The following is a 21,087-nucleotide window of genomic DNA, read 5'->3' as shown; positions in this document are numbered from 1 at the left end:
AATGCCAGCTACTCAGGATGCTGATGCAGGAAAACTGCCTGAACCCAGGAGGCAGAGGTTGCGGTGAGCAGAGATTGCGTCACTGCACTCAAGCCGCAGCGACAGAGAGAGACTCTGTTTTTAAAAAAAAAAAAAAAGGGCCGGGCGCGGTGGCTCAAGCCTGTAATCCCAGCACTTTGGGAGGCCGAGATGGGCGGATCACGAGGTCAGGAGATCGAGACCATCCTGGCTAACATGGTGAAACCCCGTCTCTACTAAAAAAATACAAAAAACTAGCCAGGTGTGGTGGCGGGCGCCTGTAGTCCCAGCTACTCCAGAGGCTGAGGCAGGAGAATGGCCTAAACCCGGGAGGCGGAGCTTGCAGTGAGCTGAGATCCGGCCACTGCACTCCAGCCTGGGCGACAGAGCGATACTCCTTCTCAAAAAAAAAAAAAAAAAAAAAGTACAAACACAAGAGGGATGATGATTACCTTCCCCATAGGGTGGTGAAGATTAAATGAGATAATCCACATATCTTGCATTATTACTTAGCACAGAGCACACTTAGCACTCCTAACTGTGGAGGTATTTATCATTACCATATTGAGGAGGGGGCTAGAAAATCTCCCAAATCTGGTAGAGAATTTCCCTTTAATTATTTAATTAGACTGAGCGAATTCTATCACTAAAGACCACCCACAGTTTTCCTTATTAAAATCTTCCAAGTTCTTTCAGCTGCAAAGTCCTCACCTCACCAGGGGTCAGGATCAAAGAGACAGCCACTTACGCCAAGTGAACACTTACCTGGAATTCCTGGGTCTGTGCTTTCTGCAGGGCCTCTCTGGCTTTAGCAAAGGCAGCACTGAGCTTTTCAATTTCAGAGTTAAGTTCTTCAACCTGGGGAAATATAACGAATACCAGCCAAGTATCTAACTGGGCTCTCCTCTCTGTACAGCCCACACGCTTTTCCTGCTCAATTGTGTCGTGCTTATAATCAAGGGCTTTGTAATCAGAAAAGATCCAAGTGGGATTTCCAGTTTAGCCATTTACTAGCTGGATAACTTCAGGCAAGGTACTCAACATCTTGGAGACTCCATTTCCTCAACTGTAAAATGAGGGTATCACCACTCACCCAGCTATTGTGTTATTAGGGTTAAACGAGGTAATGTGCATTGGTGCTAACATAATGCCTTGGTCATACTGTTACTATTATTACTATCCCTATAAATGACCTGCCCAACAACCTAGCCTGGGTATTCCCCAAATTCCTCATCCTCCAGTGACTTTCTCCTACACCCCAGAGTTGGCCATGAACCACCGTGGCCACACCCTGGACTTTGCCAGCACCCAGAGCAGCTCCGACACCAGTGTCCTGACATACTTGAAGGCTTCTGGTCCCAGTTGGGCCTAGAACTCCCCAAAAGTGATACAATGTTGACTACTTTTGTGTGTGTGTGTGTGTGTGTGTGTGTTTGAGACAGGGTCTTGCTCTGTCACCTAGGCTAGAGTGCAGTGGCCAATCACAGCTCACTGCAGCCTCAACTTCCCGTACTCAAGCAAGCCTCCCACCTCAGCCTCCTAAGTAGCTGGGACCACAGGTGAACACCACCAAATCCAGCTACTTTTTTGTAGTTTTATTAGAGACACAGTCTCACCTTATTGCCCAGGCTGGTCTCAAATTCCTGGCCTCAAGCGATCCTAAAAGGCATAAGCCACCATGCCCACCAGGACTACTATTACTAGCAGGCAAATCTCTGCTGCACCTGACACTGGTGATCATTCAAACTGCTTAGCAACACCACCAGTTTCCTGGTCAGTTTCCTACTTCTGCAACCATTCCTTCTGTCTCCTTTGTGCGTTCCTCTCCCTATCCCTGAAATTCTGATGTCCTCTGCAGTCCCATCACCAATCTTCTTCTTTCCCATTCTATACTCTCCTTAGGTAAGTAGGTCAACTCTCAGAATCTTGTACACACCTGTACACAAGGGATTCCTAGATTGACCTCTTTAGGATTGAGCACTCTCCAAACTTTAGGCATGCACATTATCTGCCTCCTGGACATCTCATCTGGATGGTGTACGGGCTCCTCAAAGTCAGCACTTTCTAAACAGATTCATCACATCTACCACTGTCCCAGATCTTGCTATCAACCTCCATTATCCACACTTTGAGCTGAGTCAATGGCACCACCATACCTCTAGTCATGCAAGCCAGACACCTGAAGTCATCCTTCACTATGCTTCTCTGAAGTCCTACATCTAATCCTCAAATTTTCCCAACCTTATTTCTAATTACTTCGAATCTTATTTCTTAAATAAGCCCCTTCTCGTCCATTCCTACTTGCTGTGGCCACTGCTCTAATTCTGCCTTTCTTGGCTCTCACCGAGGCTACTGGTCTCCCAGCCTCTATTCTCTCCCTCCTGCAATTCACTCTCCAGATAGAGCCAGAGACCTCTCCAAAATGAAAATGTGCTTAAGAGTTTTCAGTGGCCTTCAGTGCCACTCAAGCAGCTCAATATGATTAGTTTCCCCAACCCCCACTGGTTGGCCACTTGAAAAAGCTTCACCTTCTTCTCTCGCCTCCTTTAAGTTTTACACTTTGTGCTCTGACAACTCCAAACTGTCTGTGGTGCATATGGGGTCTCTCCTAACTAAACGCCTTGACCAGTGTTCTCTCCCTGTCCGCCTTCCTTCCCAACTAACTCCTACTGATCCTTTAAGATGCAGCTCAGGCACCTCCTCCTCTAAGCACTGCTCCACACACTGGACATCCACACCTAATCTGGATCAGGACCCCTTCCCTCTGCCTCCCCAGCTCCCTACACTTCCCTCAGTCACAACCCTCATCACTCTTTCTTCCCCAATAACTTGCAAGCAGAGCTGGGTTTTCTTCTCTGTGTCTGTTCCTTGCATAGTTACCAGGACACAACAGATTGCCATAGTAAGGACAAGAAAACAGCACAGAACCATCAGCTACCACCTTGGATCACAAAGGCAACATTCAGGTAGCTCTTTAACCAACTCACAGTCATGGCTTTGCCTCCCAAAACTCCTTTATCTCACTCTTCTGTTATCCTTCAAAAGATTAGACCTGCATTGTCCAATGCGGCAGTCACTGGCCACATGTGGCTCTTGGCATGTGAAATGTGGTTAGATTGATTTGAGGGTGTGTTGTAAACATATCTAGACTTCAAACAGTTCTGAAAAAAAAGTGTTGACTATCTCATTACTTTTATTGATTACATGTTGAAATGATTATGTTTGGAGGGATAAATATATATAATTAAAATTAATTTCACTTGTTTCTTTTTACTTCTTTTAATGAGGCCACTATAAAGTTTTAAATCACATATGTAACTCATATTATATTTCTATTGAACAGCACTGGATTAGACACTCCAAAAGAATTCCCGGTTGACTAGAGGATTATTTCCCCACTTTCTATACTATCTCATCTCTCTTATAAACTTTTTATCTAAAGCTAAAAATTCAGGGTAGGACAGGCCAGTCATAGAAGCTAATAAAGAAAAATCTTACTTCAAATGTATCAGACATACCTTTTTTTCCTTTGATTTTAATGCCATGGTTAAACCCTGAATGGCTTTATCCCTCTTTAAACTATTTTTCTTCTCTGTAGCAATTTCTCTTTCCTTCTCTCTCAGGTCCTCCTCAAGTGCCTAAATTAGATTAGAAAAAGATTCACTAAGTTGATGTGTTCCAACCAAAATGCACTGTAAATATATCTTTAAGAGCACACTCAAATGCAGTTATTCTATCTTATTCCTGTCAACCTGTGATTAATGTTTCCAAGTGGAGCTGAACATAGTGGCATCAACTCCAAGTTACTGTGTTACCGCTCCCGGCAACAGGGCTGGGTGAAGGGAAGGGGATCAAATCAGTTAAGACGATGACAGCTATTCCTATGGGAAGGATTCCAATGCCTTCTGGAATTTGAATACAGTCACTCAGAGTCTTTGAAACCATACCAGGTTATTTGGGGGAAATAACAGATCATTAATTTCATTCCTTTTGATGGAGACTGAACTATACATTTATAGTCTGAGTTCATTTCTAAAGATAATCACCACCGCCTCCCTTCCGGGCTGTTGTGAGGATCAAATGGGATAATGGATGTGAAAGCACTTTCTAAGCTGGCAGGCACTCCACAAATGCCTCCTGCTGTGACAGAGGAACCATGGCACATGGGCAGGTCCAAATCTTCGCTCTACCTCTTCCTAGCTATGTGCTCTTAAGCAAGTGACCTCACCTCTCTGGGCCTCAGGTACCACATCTGTAAAATGGGAATGCCTACTTCACAGAGTTACTGCAAAGATTAAGAAACCCTTTCTAGAGTACCTTATGCTCGACTGTCATACAGTAGCATTCAATGAATGACAGCTACTGTGACACAGAATTATCTGTTGCACTCAATAAAACAAGAGGCAAGAATAGACTAAATCTTCAATACATTTTTTTAAAACCATATCAACATACCTGGATCCTCTCTTCAAAGCTGTTTCTCTCCTTCTGATGCTCCATTTGTGCAGCCTAAGAAAAGGCATTAATTGGTGTCAAGAAGGCACTGCAATCCAACAGCTTCTCCAGAACAATGAGAATGAGCACGTCCTTGTCGCTTACTCACTTTCCCCCACTACTGTGGAACTCATTAAAACAAGTGTCCCCTCCCTCTCTCCGCCCCACCCAAAACCCCACCTGATTTGAATGAAGAAAAATGTGAAGACAACAACCTACCCTGGTTGATCACCAGCCCCACAGAGAGTAAACCACGGTGCTGCTGAACAAGATGAAGGCCTACTAGAGGGCCGTGCCGCGGAAGTGGGAAAGAGAGTTAAGAGGAGGGGCAGGAAACAACTGTGGATTACAGATGAAAATGAACTGGCAAGGCTACCGCATTCACTGCTGTGGTAGGAACACAGGCCCCGCTCCATGAAGAAACCAAGACTTTCTGTGAACAACCAGAACATCCCCAATGTGAATATACCACATGCAGCAGCTACTCTTGGTCCAACAAGAATGGAAGGCCTAGACTAAGACCTACCTCCACTTCCCTGGCCTGCCCAACCTCTTCAAAAGAGCTTGCTGGGGAGGCCGCCTAGGGCAGGGGCAGGAGTCCAGGGAGGCTTTGGGGTCAGCTACTAGTAACCCATCTCTTGGAACCTGGAAAAATGTAACAACTCCTCTGAGCCTGTTTCTAAACTTGACAAGGAGACCATGAGCACTACCTCGCCAGGTGGCTGGGAGGATTGAACGAGGTGGTATACTGAACCCCTCCCATGCTGCCAAGCCCGATACAAGTTAGTCCCCTTCCCACCCTACCTCTCAAGTTGCAGACCAAAGTTGGCCTCACACCTACTTCTAACCAAGAGGCAAGATGGAAAACAACGCACCACAACTGTATCCTAAGAAAACCCAAAGGATGAAAATAAAGTCCCCAGGTAACAACAGATCAACACATGGTAAAACAGAGGCAAGCAGGTAGGGGCTGGTTTTTTTTTAAGCAACTCTTTATAGGAACAGGAGGCTGAAAAGGAAAAAGAACGTCAGGGCCCCTGACAAAGGCAGTTTCTGCCCACTCCTCAGCTGACAATGGTCTCATATTTAGAAGCAGGCTGTGTATGAACCATGAGGCCTGAATGCACATTCCATCTCCCACAGAGGAGTCTGGTTGGCTAATTAAAGTCCCCTCTTCATGTCCCGTCGCCTCACCTCAGTTTCTCTCTCCTTTTCTTCCCTTGGAGCAGCACCAAGTCCTCGGAGCTCTCCAGATGACACATTCTCATCAGGAGATGCCATCTGAGATTTCTCCTCTTTAAGGCACTGAATTAAAGCTTCTTTGCTCTTCAAAGACAGCTTCAACTCCTCAATCAGTCTAAAAGAGAACAAAATTTAAATATTAATTCTAAGCTGTTCTCTTAGCTCAGTGGAGCAGGAGGAGGAAGGAAATGGGGCCAGATATCTTCAAAGTAGACATATACAATGGCTGAACATAAACAGAATCACATTTTGCAGGTAGGAGATGAAGCGCCAGAATTCGTGTGACATTAACTGGTCCCCTGCCTGCCTCCAGTCAATTCAACTCTGAGCTTCTAGACTCTAGCCAAGCTGTGATCCTATTCAAATACCTTCAACGGCCCCCACCAACAGCAGCGGACTACTAATTTTTTTGGCCAAGAAGTCCTCTCTCCAAAAGAAATGTCACTGAAACCTAAGCAAACAAAACCAATGAAGCAGAGCTGTTCAGGTGAGTGTGGAAAAAACAGAATGTCTTGCCAAGGCTTCTCAGGGCAAAGTTTAAAAACACTGACTTTCAAGATAAAGGTGAAACTCCTTTCCAGGCATTCCAGGTCCCAGGTCTTAGAGCCTACCAGATCAGAGGCCCCCGCCGACAGCTTCAGTCTCACAGGAAACCATCGCCCTCTCCATCTCCACTCAGTAGCCTCGCTTCCAGTTCTCTCCCAAAGCCAGACTGTTTCATGCCTCTACGCCTTTGCTCATGCTATTCCTCTAACTAAAAGGCCCTTTCCCACCCTACCCCCACCTCACCCCCACCTCTACCTGACAAACACCCATTCATCCTGCCAGAGCTAATTAAGCATCACCTCCCCTCCAGGAAGTTTTGCTACCTGCACCCCTAGTGCCCCCTCAGGAACAGCTGAACATATCCCTCTCTGGGCTGTGTTATCAAATAACACAATATAATTACCAAATTATCCCATATCAACTGCCCCTTGGCCATGGCAAGTAATTCAATCTCTCTGAGCCTGTGCCTCCTCAGCTACAAAATAGGGGTGACTTGGGATTGTGGACCGGAGACAAACTATTTAAAACAATCTTGCACTGCTCCTGGAATATGGTGGAACTCAACAAATGACAGTTGCTACAATTATTACTTTTTTTTTTTAACATGTAACAATTAGCATTTCCTCAGAAGACCCTCAGAATAGCCTTTCTGCAGCTAAGCCTAGAAAGCAACTTAGTTTGGTAGAAAGAACAAAGATTTTGCAGTCAGACAGAGCTGCCCTAGTGAAGCACAGCTTCCCAGGATGAAGGTAAAAAGGGAGACAAAGGTAATTGAAGTACCTAGCAATGCACTAGGACACAGGGTGCCAGGCAGCACCAGTGCAATACCCGAGAAAACCTGGAAAGAGGTGTAAGATTGCCCTCTAGGGGCTCAACTTTGAAATCATCACATAATCAATGAGAGAGGTAGTCACCAAACTATAAATACTTAAAATTGAAGCACTGTGTTGTATGTAATTTTACATCAATAAAACTGAATTTTTTTTTTTTTTTTTTTAGTTACCTTAAAGCAAGTTCTAGATAGGGAATAGAAAAAGTAGGCAGGCCTGGTGGGGACTCCTGTGGCCAAGCTGGAGCACCAGGCCCATCTAAGGGGAGGGGTAGCCTCAATCCAGCAAGACGATACCCAGGGCTGCCAATCTCCTAGGTTTTAAAGAGAAGGTGGAAATCCAGACTTCTGCATGAAATTCAATTTTTTACATATTGGCAACTAATTCACACTTTAAAAAATACTGTAAGCCAAATAGAACATATCTGTTGGCATATTTGATCTGCAGGGCTTCCCAGTATTAACTGCCTTAAAGACACAGAGCAGCTCAAAGGCCAGATTGAAGGCAATAAAGTAGCTAAAGCATGCACCTTTAAAAAGGGTGGTGGGACCCCAGAAAGATATTGGCGGAGTCCATCCATCCACGTGAGGGGTCCCTGGGCCCTAAAGATTCAACACCTTGCCCTGCCCAACAGTGAGTCGATCTGTGTCGCAGATCTAGATCCATCTCATGAGGGCAAAACCAAGGACTCTGGCTCCGGTTCTCTGCTAACCACTTGACCTTGACTTAGCTTCCTAGGCAGGCCTGCCTTCAGGGAGGGAACATACTGATCCTACAACCAGGAGAATTTCACCACAAAAAGGGCCACAACCTGAGCAAAAATCCAGAGCTGGCATCCGACTGCTGCACTGGTCTCTGGGAGTGCGCCTGGGACACAGCTATCCCTGAGAGACAGTTGCATTCACAGGACTGACACATTGGGTTTCGGTGCCTGTCCAGCCAGACCTCTGGGAAATCCCAGGAAGATGCAGCCTTCAGCAAAGCCCTGATCCGACATCCATGGAGACTCCACCACCTAGAACACAGTAAGTCCTTGATACACGTTAACCCTTCCCAAAGTCCCCCTTCCAAAAAAGATGAAGAATCAAGCTTCTGTGGCACATGCTAAGAGGACCACTCTCCTCTAGGATCACCTTAAAATGTGCCAGGCTCTGTACCTTTATGTGCTGTTCTCTCTGCTTGGCAAAGCGTCCTCACCCAACTCCCAGGACTCCTTGTCTGACAAGCCCTCCCCATCCCATGCCCAGGCAGAGCTGATCACACCTTGCTTTTGTCACAGCACAGAACCCTGGGCTCACCTTTATCACAGCATCCATCACGACATATATTTTTTTAACATCTGGCCCCTCCCACACTGAGAGCACCACAGAAGCAGGAGAACGTTCAGCCCTGCATTCCCAGCACGCATTCCCAAGGCCACACTCAGTGGTTGGTTAAGGAATGAATCTATACTTCCTTTAACTCAAGCTTTAATCCATACACCCAACCACATCCTAGACTCCACTCACTGAGGCTCACAGGCCCTCGAACCCAACACGTGCCAACTGAAGGCATCATCTTCCCTCTCCCTCCACCCGAAAACACTTCTTCTTTTTCTTTTCCCCCCAACAAAATTCAATAAACTGCACCACCCCACAGCTGCTCACGCTCAAAACCTGGGCAAGGGCCAGGCGCAGTGGCTCATGCCTGTAATCCCAGCACTTTGGGAGGCTGGCAAATTACCTGAGGTCAGGAGTTCAGGACCAGCCTGGCCAACATGGTGAAACCCTGTCTCCACTAAAAATACAAAAATTAGCCAGGCTTTTTTGGTGGCGGGCAACTGTAATCCCAGCTGCTCGGGAGGCTGAGGTAAGAGAATCACCTGAACCTGGGAAGCAGAGGTTGCAGTGAGCCGAGATCACACCACTGCACTCCAGCCTGGAGGACAGAGTTAAGACTCCATCTTAAAAAACAAAACAAAACAACAAAAAAAAACACCTGGGCAAGGGTGTGTCACTGTAGCCGTTCCCCTCATCCCCCAAATCCAATCAGTCACCAAGTCCTTCAAGCCCATCATGTCTACCCTACCTTCTAGCCTGTTTTCCTCCATTCCCAGCTCTGTCACGTCCACCTTGATCACCATCAGCTCTTTCCTGGATTTCTGCATCAGCCTGAGAACTAGTCTTCTACCCAGCCCCAGCACCAATCCATTCCCTAAGGGCAGCCAGAAAGACCTTTCTAAATTTAAATCTGATCTTGTCATTCCCCGAAGCCCCACCTTGAACTCTTCGGTGGCTTCTTGTATGCCTTTAGGATAAAACTCAAATTCTTCAATAAGGTCCATGTCACCCCCCAGCTTCCCTCTCCTCACCTCTTCCCCACTCCTTTCCAGAACACAGCACTCAGGCCAGGCTATGCACCCTCCTGTGCCTGGATCCTGCCGTGTTCCTTCTTGCCTCAGGACTTTCAGTTGCACTGTTCCTTTACTTCCCTTTCTTTGTCCAAGTAGTTCTTCCTCATCCCAGTACTTCTCCCAGGAAACTTTTCCTAATCCCTCTAAACTGAATTCGATAAAATATGTTAACCCAGCATTGATCCTACTTAGCCCTTATCATCTTGCTCCTCCCTCCACCCCTCCCACCCTGCTGGATGATAAGCTTCAACTCAAACAATGAGATTCCTGGGGAGAGGAACCCAGGCTGTATTACTCCCTCTTACATTCTCATCACCACTGTGCTGAGTGGAAGATGCTCAGGAAATATTTGTCGAACAAAAGGCATAAAGATCCAATAGAACCAATGAACTGACTGCTCAGCATCTGTCAGGCCCCTCAGAGGGCCTTTTCTATTCACTCTGTCCCAGGACCTCTTTTCAAACCTATCCCAAACCCTCTCCTTCCCCTTCACAGGCGCCAGGAATTCTGCCAGTCGTTTCTTCTTTGGTGGCTGCTCACAAATTCTATTCCCTGGGTCCCCTACTCCCAGTTTAACTGCTCCAGACCTGTAGCTCCCCAAGGAAGACAAACCCATAAGCCTTCTAAGGGCTTCACTGCTGATGGGTTGGCAGAGATACAAGGGAACACAGAAATGGTTCTGTGGAATTCTCAGTCTAGTGGCTCCATGGGTGGTGCCTGGAAAGGGCAGTACTCTGGGGGGAGGCTCAGTAGGAGGGCACATCCCAGGGAAGTTTCTCTTCCTTGCCATGAAGTCAAGAAAAACACAAGGTCTCAAATGGGTAAACTGAGATGATACATATTCACTCCACTGAGGTCCATGGGGAACCCAGTTTCCTCACTCACCCTGAAATTATTAATCATAAAACTTTCATTTTCCAGATCAAAGCTAAGAAAAGATCGCAGAGCACCAAATAAATGCTCGCACCTCCAAATGCTGAAGCTAGGGCACTTACATGGAGGCATGGGCTCTCCCTCTGGGTCTATTTACTTCTCTTTTACAGATAATCCCATCCCAAGGATTAGGATTTGCTCATCTGATTTTCCAAGCAGCAGACTCCAATCTCCACAGGTAGTACCAAGGCAGAAGTAAAAGCAGACAACAGTTGAGAAACCAGGCAGTTAGGCCAAGCACCTAAACAACACAGTAGTGTTCGTCAATGCAGGGGGCAGGCACCAAATGACCAAGAAAACGGAGCCAGTCAGTATCCTCTGAAACAGATCATTTGCTTTAGAACAATTTCTATCAAATTCCAAGCTCGGCTCTTCAACAGATAGGTCACAGGTTAGCCAGCAGTTGGACTTAGATTTAGTTAACCTTCCACTTAGTGACTGCCAAAATAAGGCAAGAGTATCAAAATGTAAGGTTTATGGTAAGCAATAAAATCAGCTTTCTCCTGACAAGTTTTTACCAAAAGTTTGGTTGCAAAATACGATGGGCACAAAGGATTGCCTAAAGGCCATATCAACTATCCAATAGACTAGAAGGCATCCATTTTATCATGGATCATCAAAGAGCTCTGTATTTGGTCAACATGGTTTTATTTTTCACACCTTGCCCTGTACTAATTTGTGCCTTGGGCTGCATTAAAAGATATGATGGAAAATAAGTCACATGGAATTCACTGGTATTTCTTGTGGGGGCAGTCACTCACTGTTCACTTTCGGAAGAACCACAAGAGAAATTTCCTCTGATTGTGCCAAGTAAAACCGGACTTCTCCTGAGTTACTAGCTTGTTTTACCTCATTTGCAATGTGAATCTTGTCTCTACCCTTTTTCCTTTGACTTCCAGGAAGCTTACGGGCAAAATCAAATGCTAACTTTAGTATCTGAGTAGAACTTTTCAGCATGAATGTCTATCAGTAGACTATCTCTGACCTCATATGACTATGCTATTCCTTTTCTCTTCCTCCTGATTTTCTCCGTAGTTTTCTTTCTATCTATCTGTGTTGGACTTGTTCCCGTTAGTCACTCAAGTCCTGTGGGAAACACGGGGAGAAGGGAGGGATAAAAGGGAAGAAAAGGGAACATGCTGCCAGATAATGTGATGTCAGGGTATGACAGGGACAAGAGCCAGACCTGTCTTTCTCATCCAGGACCAGAGCCATTGCCAAGTCCCCCTTGTGCATCTTCTTCATCTCTGAAAGCTTGCTTTCCAAACTCAACCGAAGAGCCTTCTCCGTTTCTGTCCCTGCAAAGGCCTTTTCCAGTTCTGCTTGGGCGGCTTTCACATCCTAGAGTTAAATTAAATGCATTTGATGCAATTTTTCAAGACAATTGGGAACATTTTGAAAGGAAATTGGATTAAAATATAAATATTTATGACTTTTTCTCCAGCATATTTCCCCTCCCTGAATTGTACTATACATGGAGAGAATCGGTAATAAATACACTTGCCAGCCATTTTTCCCTCTTGTATCCTGAAGCGTAATAGGCATTTCCAATGGAAAAGACTCAACTCTAAGAACTGTATTTTTCGTTTTGAAAAATCAGATCAATATTTACAGCTTCAAGAAGAACAAGGAGAAATGCTCCTCTCAATACTAAACATACATAAATTCCAAAGAGTCACCATAATTTCCATACAAATTCATCCCACACACCCCCACCGCCCTATTTTTTTAAGATAATGACCGAACAATTCTAAAGTACATTTTCTATATCTCCAAGGTGATTTAGGTGGTACAAAAAAAAAAACAACTGTATGTTCTTCCCAAGAGGTCAGAGAAGCCAATGAGGAAATTATGTAAATCATGCAGGCAGTGTCTGTGTTAGGGAAAAAGGCTCTGGTGTTCATGAAAGTGACCTGGGAGTAGATATGAATCTCTAACTACTCACACCAACTGCCTCCAATTACATCACAAAGATAAACACCAAAGAGAATTGGGTTCAAAAACCAGCTCTCCCACATACTTGCTATGTGATCTCAGGTAGTTGTTAAACCTCTCCGAGCCTGAGCTTCCCAATCGATAAAATAGGGATAACCACCGTCCCATCAAAGAGCTGTCGTGAGTCACTGTCAAACGCTTGTTCCATCACAGGAAGCTCAGAAAAAAATGTTGGCTCCCTCCTCCCTGCCCTTGCCCTCCACAGTGCCGCCCCCACCACTATCTCCCCACGGGGCTTCCTGTCACTCTCAATGAAAGCTGAAAAAAATCATGTATCATATTCTTAGACAACAACAAAGCCCGTTATTTACTAAATGCCAGGCTCTGAGCAAGGAGCTTCATTCGTATTATCTCCCATCTGCATCCAACCCTAAAAAGTTATATCCCGAGACAGTAGAGTATAGCAGTTTAGAATGCAGGTCTGAAGCCAGACTACCTGATATTTACTGCCTGTGTGCCCCTAAGCAAGTGACTTAGCCACTCTGTGCCTGTTTCATCATCTGTTTAAAACAAAAAAGAAAGAAAGAAAAAGGATGACAGAAGTATTCACCTCACAGAGGTTTACTGAAAAGATTACCTTCATGTCTATAAAGAGCTTAGGAGGATGTCTCACACAATGAAATGGTAAGCCCACAATAAATTGTTAATACTACAGTTATTATTACAATTACTGCTGCAAACCAGGTATCACTGTCCTTATTTTACAGATGATGAAGCAGAGGCTCAGAGTAAGCAAATACCTTATCCTAGGTGATAAGGCTAGTAAGTGACAGAGCAGAGATTTGTCACCCCAACACACGGGAAAGCACTTACAGGGAAAAACAAATGACCCAGTAAGTTAGATCTCATAATTACACTTTAGCTAAAATTCAGAATTTGTGATCAGGAGAACCTTCTTGTGGTTCTAGTTCTACCAATTCTGACCTATACTAAGTTTCTAACCCTCTCCAAGCCTGTTTAAAACACAGGTATTTTGGGCCTAATAGCTACATACCCCTAAAAGGACAATTTAAGGGCTGATGTGAACATCATAAATGGAAAATTGTAAACTGCAAAAACAGCGCCTGCTCTTTGTATCCAGAAGCGCTTCTGGTGCCATTTCTCTCTATATCTAAAAAGAACCAGTTTCAGGTAGAGAAACTGTGATAAAACAACAGATATCAAAGACCAAGAATTAAATAGTATTACTTAATACTAGCTTAAAATAGATAAGGAGACAGGATTTTTTAGCCAGGAAACATCCTGACTCCCATCACAGTGATAGGAAATACCTAACTGAGAATAAATAGAAGGAGAAGTGACATGCAGTGCCTAATAGAGAAAAAACATTCTATGAGCACTGGCAGGATGGTTGGAGGGAAGCCGGATACCAGGTACCAGAGCTGGATGGACACGTGGTAGCCTAAAGGTCAGAGTCTGGTTCCAGGCTTAACTAATGTGAGGTAAGTCATTTCCCTTCTCTGGCCTTCAGCTTCCACATCTTTAAAATAATGGAGCTAAACTAGACAATAAGCAGAGTGCTGCTGTAGAAAGAGCATGGGCTTTAAAATCAGCATAGTTAAACCCAGGATTAAACCTATTAGTATTAGGTTAGGCCTATTAAATGAGTTAGTACTTCTCTCTGTATTTCAGTGACCTTATACAGAAATGAAGACCACAATGGCCAGTTTGCAGGGTAAAGGTGTTATAAACTATACATGTAAAATGCCTGAAATGGGGCTACAATCCAGGAGATGCTCAATAAGGGTGGCTGTTGTTTCTCCTGAAACTGACGGTCTACGAAAAAAGAAATGAAACTGTGCCCGCCTGTTATTAACCCACTGTAAGAAATACACTGCCCTCAGGATTTCCAGACTTGCCTTTTCTAAAAGGAGTATTCTTTTGGTTAGGAGATCTTCCACCTGCTGCACCTTCTTTCGAGCATCTTCTTTTACCCGCTGGATTTCAGAGCCACCAGCTTCAGCTAAGCTCTCAACTGCTTTGCTGCAAAAAGAGGCACGGGGTAAAACATGCAAGGGTGATAGTCTGATGGTCATTTCACAGCCCCAGAGAGACAAGGAATATTTGTTAGTCATTTCTCCCACAGACCTGTGCTGAGCTTCTTTTTCTTTTTTTTTTTTTTTTTTTTTTTTTGAGACGGAGTCTCGCTCTGCCGCCCAGGCTGGAGTGCAGTGGCCAGATCTCAGCTCACTGCAAGCTCCGCCTCCCGGGTTCACGCCATTCTCCTGCCTCAGCCTCCCGAGTAGCTGGGACTACAGGCGCCCGCCACCTCGCCCGGCTAGTTTTTTGTATTTTTTTAGTAGAGACGGGGTTTCACCGTGTTAGCCAGGATGGTCTCGATCTCCCGACCTCGTGATCTGCCCGTCTCGGCCTCCCAAAGTGCTGGGATTACAGGCTTGAGCCACCGCGCCCGGCCTGAGCTTCTTTTTCTTTAGCTTAATATTTATCATTCAAAAACGCAAATAAGAAAAAAGAAAGAATCATCCATAATCTTGTCACTCAGGATAACTAAGTCAACATTTTAGCATATAGCCTTTCAGACGTTTTCTACAAAAAAGAACCATTTGGTACACATCAGTGAATTGATTTTGTTACTTAATATACCATAAACATCCTTTTGTGTCAATAAAGTCTATATCATCATTTTTAAAGGCTGTATATTAACTCAATGTATGAAATGTACTATAGTTTACTAAATCAATTCTCTATTTTTAAAACATTTAAATTGTTTCTCATTTAACACATTGTATCCGACGATACTCACAAAGTTCTGAGAACAGTGCCTGGTACAAAGTAAGTATTCAATAAATGTTGGTGAAATTGTTTACTGTAATAAGCAATGTTATGATAAAAGCATCCTTGTATATCTACTATCCAGTGACTTCCTGAGAACAGATTTCTAGAAAGGGAATAGCTGGGTCACAGGGTAAGCCCACTGCTAAGATTCTGGATAGCTACTGCCAAATTTCCCACCAGGGGGCTTCCAACAAAGTATACTTCCACCAGTGGTGCAAGGAGGGCAGAGAGCTGGTCTGACAAACCAATGTGCAAAGGAGCAGTATGCAATGAAAATAAATCTGCGGAAGTAAGGGTCTGCATACTTCATCTTCTGCCAACTGAAGGGAAAAGCATTTTAAATGCATCAGGATCAATCTGTTCACACACTAGCTACCACTTAGGGTATGAAGAGGGGAGGTTACACAAGCAACCTGTACTCTGTGTTACTCTAACATAAAACACAGAGTAAGCACTGCTAGAGCACCATGGAATATTCTCTCCACATGACGGGCAGTGGTGGGAATGGCACGCCCAAATCAGACGCAGGACTACAACCACCGATGCCAGAAGATAAACAGTGTCGGACATGACTGTATGAGCAGTCCTCATCAGATTTCTAAAATGATTGCAGGTTTCCAGAAGGCAGAATAATAAAGGAAATGCTTCCACCTAAGGCTGGTTTCTCAGAAAAACTGCAACAGAACAAATCTATTCACCACCAGCTTCCCATGCCCTACTTTAAAGATATATAAAATTTTTCCAACTGAGAGCCATGTGATCAGATACTCACATGTACAAGCCATGTGAATTTTTTTACTGAGAACAATGGAAAGTCAAGAGGACCATACTTGTTGTGCAAGTCTCAAACATGAGTCGCCTGAAAATAAATACTAATATATTTTTTCTTTTCACCAATAAAGCTTCAGAAGGCCCCAGTGTCATATCATTTTAATGGAATTCAATGTGAACAACTGGAAAGAAAGGACATGGGCTCTGAAGCTGCACAGATCTGCTTCTAAATTTTTACTCTATTATATCCTCAGTGTGACTCTGGGTGAATTATGTAGCCTCACTAAATTACCTCTCACACCTCAGTTTCCTCATGTGAAAAATGAGATGATTACCTCTCAGAATTAATGTGCTCACATATGTAGGCCTGTTCCTCTCTGATCGGAGTGCTCTGCACGCTAGCCCTTGGCCTCTGAGGCCCACACAGTGCTGGCTCCTGCTGAGCTGCTGTGAGAGGCCTCATTCTACCCTCTGCTGGGGTCTCTGCTGGCCACAGCCAAGGTGCCCATTTCCATTTCCTGATTCATGCCATTGAATGCCATCACCCCCCACTCCTGGGGCTCATTTTTGCATCGCTGTCTTGAATTCACAGTGATTCACAATCATTTCTATCACTCCTTGAGGAGCATTATACACGGCCGAAAGAATTCTGGACGAGAAGCCCTGCCTTCCCAGGCCTTGGATACAGGGTTTCTCCAGCAATGAATTTCTGCTACCTGCTCACCAAGGTTTGAGGCCTGGGCTTTACAGAGCCTCCTCTATAAAACAGATCGCCTCTGCTACCCCTTTCCCTTACCCCCCCACCCTACCTACCAGAGTGCAAATATGCTGTCTCCCTCCTATCAGCCCAGGTCTAACCTTTGTGTTTTGCTGTCTGAATCACATACATTGTCAAGAAGCTGACTATAATTTTTAACAAGTACTATGATTACTCAGTTTGTTTGAGTTTGAGTTATACCAGTAAAATATATTCCCAATAATAAATGTTCCAACTTTTCATTTATCATCTTTGTGTTTTACAGTTTCTGTGGCAATAAAATTTATACTCAGTAGTATGGTACAATTTTCCTCTACTAATGGAATTATTATTTTTGTTTGTGTTTTAAAGCTACAGAGATAAAATTTACTCACAACAATATGACTGCTTTCGTTTTTAATGTCCCCTTATTGTAACTGATAAATATAACAGTGGAAAACCAGCCAACAAATGTTTATTTCACAGCAAGGCACAGCGCGCTCTGGAGCCAGAGCAGCCGCTACACGTTTCCCCACTCCTCGAACCTCGGTTTTCTCTCCACTCAAATGGGAATACTGGCTGCCCACATAATTGATCAAATGCAATAAAACCTGTCAAGTGCCCGACGCAGGATGTCTGAGTCTCAATAAGTGTTAGCTCCCTCCCTCAACCCTTTCTTTCCTTGCAGAATCGGGGCTAACACACAAGGTGGACAGCAAGACCTGAGGAGAGGAAAGGCTGAGAGAAACTGGTTTCATCTAGCTTTCCACCCAATACAAGAAAGTCAGATTCTATAAATGCCAGCCTCATTACCCTTTCAATCCTCCACATTTCCCCTGGATTCTTTTCATTCTAATTATGGTTCTTCAGGTAAAAGCAGAGGCTTTTCCTGTGGCAGATGTCATATCCTGTCCCCATGCCCCACCAAAAATCACAACACTGAAAAGCAGAGTCAAGGGTATTATATTAACATAGGTATTTTCCATCAGCAAGTATCCACCATAGACATACTGCTGGGTGCTAGAAAGCTAGGGTTAAAGAGAAAAGCACGACCAGGCATGGTGGCTCACGCCTGTAATCCCAGCACTTTGGAAGGCCAATGCGGGTGGATTACCTGAGGTCAGGAGTTCGAGACCAGTCTGGCTAACATGGTGAAACCCTGTCTCTACTAAAAATACAAAAATTTGCCAAGCATTGTGGCGTATGCCTGTAATCCCAGCTACTCAGGAAGCTGAGGCAGAAGAATCGCTTGAACCCGGGTTGCAGTGAGCCGAGATTGTACCACTGCACTCCAGCCTGGGCAACAGAGCAAGACTCCATCTCAAAAAAAAAAATAAGAGATAGGCACACCTAGCAGTTCCATGGTAGATACTGTCATTGAACAGATACATAGATATTGTGTATATACCAATATACAATTATCTACATACAAAAATTTAAAAAGAACATGGAACCTAGTGCTGAACTAGAAGTCAGGGACTTGAGTTCTAATAGCAGATGTGACCTTCTCGGCTGGGAGTCATGGCCCTTCCCTTTTCCTGGCCTATAGTCTCTCCTCTATGAAATGAGGGTATTCTTCCAGACTTTCCCAGCTCCCAGAACAATGATGGAATGTAAATGGAAAGTGTTTTATAAACTAACAAGTGTTATGCATAGAGTATTATCATTCTGTACCAGCGAAGTCCGTAAGAGACGGACGCAGGCTAGAGGAAGCCATGCATGGTTCCAGATCTGAGGCTTTACAAAGGGCTGAGCAATGGAAGGCATTTGGGCTGGGAGGAGATGAGAGGGGAGGAGGTCTGCTGGAGCAGAGTTAGAGCAGCAAAAGCAAGAACATTTTAGCATCCATGAACTGTGTCTGGGATAGAGTTGGTAGACAGGAAGCTGGAGCAGTTTAAGAATGTTCATTGCGAACATTCTTAACAGAGATCATGACCTTAACCCCAGACAGAAATCATCCATGACATCTCCCTTCCCATCCATCACCAAGGCCTGTTGATTCTGCTTCCCAAATGTCTGATTCACCCAGCTACTCTGTCACTCGCCTCTCACCTCAACCACTGGACTAGCTTCCTGACTGGTCTCCCAGCTTCCACTCATGCTCTCTCCACAATCCACTTCCCACCCAGCATCCAGAATGACCTTTTCAAAAACAGAACTCTGATTGTGTCACTCGCTTAAAACCCACGACTGCTTTCCATGTGATTTTAGGATAAAGACCAAAATCTCTAGTGTTCTAGACTTCTCATATTCCCTCAGACCCATACATTCTCTTCTCTTTGAACAGTTTCTCTACCCATTCACCTTGTTAATTCCTACTTGTCTTTCAGATCTCATTTCAAATGCCACCTCCTCAGGGACACCTTCCCTGCTATACAGCCACATCTATATATTTACTCCCCTACCTGGCTGGGCGCAGCGGCTCACCCCTGTAATCCTCGTACTTTGAGAGGCTGAGATGGGTGGATCACGTGAGGCCAGGGGTTCAAGACCAGCCTGGCCAAGATGGTGAAACCCCATCTCTACTAAAAATCAAAAGTTAGCTGAGCATGGCGGCACATGCCTGTAATCCCAGCTACTCGGGAGGCTGAGGCAGGAGAATCGCCTGGACCCAGGAGGCGGAGGTTGCAGTGAGCTGAGATCACGCCACTGCACTCCAGCCTGGCAGAGTGAAACTCTGTCTCAAAAAATAATAATAATATATATTTACTCCCCTACCTATAAATTCTCATAGCTCCCTTTATTTTACTTCATAGCTCTTTCCCCGACTTTTGTTTATATATTTATTACTCCAAGTATTTTATCACCATCACTCCCACTAGAATGTGAGCCTCATGCATCTGATTGCATCACCACTACATCCCCAGGAACCTAGCCCACTGCAGCACACAAGAGCCACTTAATATATATTTCTGAATAAATGAATAAAGCTAGTCAGACCACACAAGCCTGAGCCGTTTGGGAAATATACACATATAAAGATGTGCACAAGCCTCCAAAATACTCAATCCCATGTTTTGCTATTGAGGAGGGTATGCAAGCCTTTGTGAGCTGAGGTTGCCATGTGTATGAGCTTAACTGAAAACTAGTCCAAGCCAAGACCTGCAGCAGGCAGGGCACTGAGTATGAGACAGACCAAATTCCATTACTGATCTTCAGGTTTGATAAAGTAGATTTGCCTCCCTGCCCAGAAAATAATGTACTTCAAAAAACAACAACAACATTAACAACAACTTGTTAATCTGGTGATATTTATTACTTCATTCACTTATTCATTCAGAAAATACCAAGTGTGCAAGTTCAGCATAACCCGGAGAAGCAGCCTACGCCTGGCATCCTGTAGTCTGCTGAAAGCCAACAGCAGGCCAGCTTCCAGCTGCTGGACCCGGTGGCAATGAAGGGAATTATACTGGCCTGGCCCAGAGCAGTGCAGCCGTGCCCTAAACCAAGAACTCCATGGTCCTGGCCTACCACACCCAGCAGGAACTCTACTGTCAGAACAAATGAAGCATTTCCACATAAGCTTCTGGCTGGGATCCTCAGTGAGGCAGCCCCGGGAAGTCTTATTCCACTGTCACAGAACAAAACTTAGCACACTTTGGTGTCGCCACCTTATCCACAACACCCTCTACCACTGTACCTTCCTGGCATGTTATTTTTCACAGGTGTGATGAACAGCTCACCAGTCTCTGATGGGCTCTTCGAGTAGAGGGGTGGAGGGCTCTCTTTTCAGATCTTTGGGCAGGTGTTAGATTCGAAATACTTGTGTATTTCACAAGTTATTATGTAATAAATGTTTATGAATGAGTGAATAATCAACTGATTCACAGACTGTATTTGCTGAACTGTGCTTGTTGTTCAATATTTGAATAAATGAAAATACTAGTTTTCAAATGTTTTTTAAGGAGTAGAACCTCTTTCAAGCAAAATATTATGAGGGTCCCTAGTACATTTAACAGATCTTAAAGGAAAAAAAAGAAAAAGACAGTTACTCTGGCTGAAGCCCCCTCCTCTGTCTCCCTGCCTCACCCACCAGGACCCCTTCAAATCACCCCAGGCTTTTACGACAATAAGAATGAACTACTGATATAATTAACAACACAGATCAATCTCACAAATACATTGTTGAAGAAACAAGCCAGACACAAAAGAAAACCTACTATATAATTCCTTGTATATACAGTTTAAAAACAGGCAGAACTAACAGGGGTCAGAACGGTAGTTATCTTTAGGGGAGAAAGGTGAGTTCTGAGACCACAAAGAGGGCTTTTGCGGGGGCTGGTACGTTCTCTTTCCTGATCTGGATGGTAGTTCCACGGGTGTGTTTGCTTGTG

General features: G+C 44.5%; 1 protein-coding gene across 7 annotated transcripts in view; it reads right to left on the bottom strand.

Annotated features, from left to right (window-relative positions):
- CDK5RAP2 (CDK5 regulatory subunit associated protein 2) overlaps positions 1-21,087 on the bottom strand; it is a 191,486-nt gene that overhangs the window by 135,779 nt on the left and 34,620 nt on the right. For 6 of the 7 annotated variants that reach the window (XM_050761203.1, XM_050761208.1, XM_050761205.1 and 3 more), the window contains 6 exons: positions 14,310-14,433; positions 11,642-11,796; positions 5,707-5,869; positions 4,474-4,527; positions 3,537-3,656; positions 784-876 (listed from right to left, as the gene is read on the bottom strand). In XM_050761203.1, the coding sequence (XP_050617160.1) occupies positions 784-876; positions 3,537-3,656; positions 4,474-4,527; positions 5,707-5,869; positions 11,642-11,796; positions 14,310-14,433 (709 nt within the window). The other variant, XM_050761209.1, reaches the window with a different exon arrangement.

Source organism: Macaca thibetana, chromosome 15 (assembly GCF_024542745.1).
Source record: "Macaca thibetana thibetana isolate TM-01 chromosome 15, ASM2454274v1, whole genome shotgun sequence".
NCBI classification, from domain to species: domain Eukaryota; kingdom Metazoa; phylum Chordata; class Mammalia; order Primates; family Cercopithecidae; genus Macaca; species Macaca thibetana.
The sequence above is the reverse complement of the archived record's forward strand: the minus strand, read 5'-3'. Positions and strand labels throughout refer to the sequence as shown.